Source organism: Drosophila tropicalis, unplaced genomic scaffold (assembly GCF_018151085.1).
Source record: "Drosophila tropicalis isolate 14030-0801.00 unplaced genomic scaffold, ASM1815108v1 contig_1023, whole genome shotgun sequence".
NCBI classification, from domain to species: Eukaryota; Metazoa; Arthropoda; class Insecta; order Diptera; family Drosophilidae; genus Drosophila; species Drosophila tropicalis.
Window position 1 is genome coordinate 31199 of NW_027172383.1, and position 1702 is coordinate 32900.

The 1702-nt window shown below is 43.7% G+C and overlaps 1 protein-coding gene across 1 annotated transcript; it reads right to left on the bottom strand.

Moving 5' to 3' along the window:
- Positions 1-559: 559 nt before the first annotated feature.
- LOC137587470 (uncharacterized) lies at positions 560-955 on the bottom strand. The gene has a single exon (XM_068303900.1). It carries the CDS (start codon positions 953-955, stop codon positions 560-562), a length of 396 nt encoding a protein of 131 aa, XP_068160001.1.
- Positions 956-1702: the final 747 nt, after the last annotated feature.

Sequence of the window (1702 nt, forward strand, 5' to 3'; positions counted from 1 at the left end):
TAATACTGCATTTGAAGATTGCAAAAATATGACCAAATTTTTTACCTTTGTGGCAAATGGAATCATCCTTTCTAGATTATTCTCTGGGATTTGGGGTATATCATTGACCATTTCTAGCTGACTTTTAATAAGCAACTCTGGTCTTCCGTACATAAACTGTAGGTGCTCGATAATATGTGGCACGTTTGCCGGATTCACTAATAGCCCTTTTACCTCCTCTTTGCCGCTCCCTTTAAGCTTTTCTGTAAACGTATTACATTTTCCAGTTGGGTATAACCATAAGCAGCGGAGGATTCTATGAACATTGTAATAAATACTGGCCAATCTTCTGCCCTACCACTAAATTCTGGCAGATCCATAATTCTGTGCCCCGACATATAATTATGTGGGTATTGTCCCTGACTAGCCTGACCAACCCGAACGCAACCCGTAACATTACCAGACTCACCCGTACCAACATTAATGGGGAAAGGTTCGTAGACACCAGATATTCCGGTTGTAGTTTTAAATGGCGTTTTGTTTTGTGTAGCACCATCATCGGTAGCACCCTGTGTGAACTCTAAGCATGCGGAGCGCCCATTATGGCTCCATGACGTTGTGCGCCGTCTATATTTGCAGCACCCTGTGTGCCACCCAAAGCATGCGGAGCTGCCATTATGGCTCCATGACGTTGTGCACCGTCCAAGTTTGCAGCACCCTGTGTGCCGCCAAAAGCATGCGGAGCGCCCATTATGGCTCCATGACGTTGTGCACCGTCTATATTTGCAGCACCCTGTGTGCCGCCCAAAGCATGCGGAGCGCCCATTATGGCTCCATGACGTTGTGCACCGTCTATATTTGCTGCACCCTGTGTGCCGCCCAAAGCATGCGGAGCGCCTATTATGGCTCCATGACGTTGTGCACCGTCTATATTTGCTGCACCCTGTGTGCCGCCCAAAGCATGTGGAGCTCTCATTATGGCTCCATGACGTTGTGCACCGTCTATACAGTGTGCCACTAAAGTCACCGTACTCTTGTTATATTTCCACAAATCACCAGGTAACTTGGCCAAATTTTTACTAAATTTAAAAAACTTTGAACTGGGCAAACAAAACAATGATTTTTCGTTTAAGCTGCAAAATAAAATTAGTTATTTTTAATTTAAGTTTGATAATATTACAACCAATGTAAACATACTCAAATATTCGCCTCAACAAAAGTCTACGTACTCTTAATTTCTTGAACTGTCTGGCCAGCGTTCTTCTTAGAAATAACGGGGATTTTTGAAACATGTGTGCAGAAATACATAAGTAAATTCATTATAGTTGGCGTGCTTTGCTTGAGCTGGACAAAATTTTCGATTTCAATAGAAAAAAATGCCTCGAAAAGAGTTATCACTTGATGATCGTGGAAGAATCCTGGAACTCCACACAAAGCAGCAGAGATAGCTAAGATAATGGGTAGAAGCAAGTCCACTATTCAAACTGTCATTGGGCGATTCAAATACGAGGGGCGCATTAAAAATAACAAAAGATCCGGCCGGCCACCTGCACTTTCTGATCGTGACAAGCGCACAATTAAGCATTTGGTGGACAAAGATCCGTTTTGTAGCGCAGTGAAGATTGCCTCAGAGTTAAGTCGCAACATTGATAAGGAGGTGCACCCGGAAACAGTCCGTAGAGCGATGAAAACGTACAATTTTAGGTCCTACACTCCTCGCAAG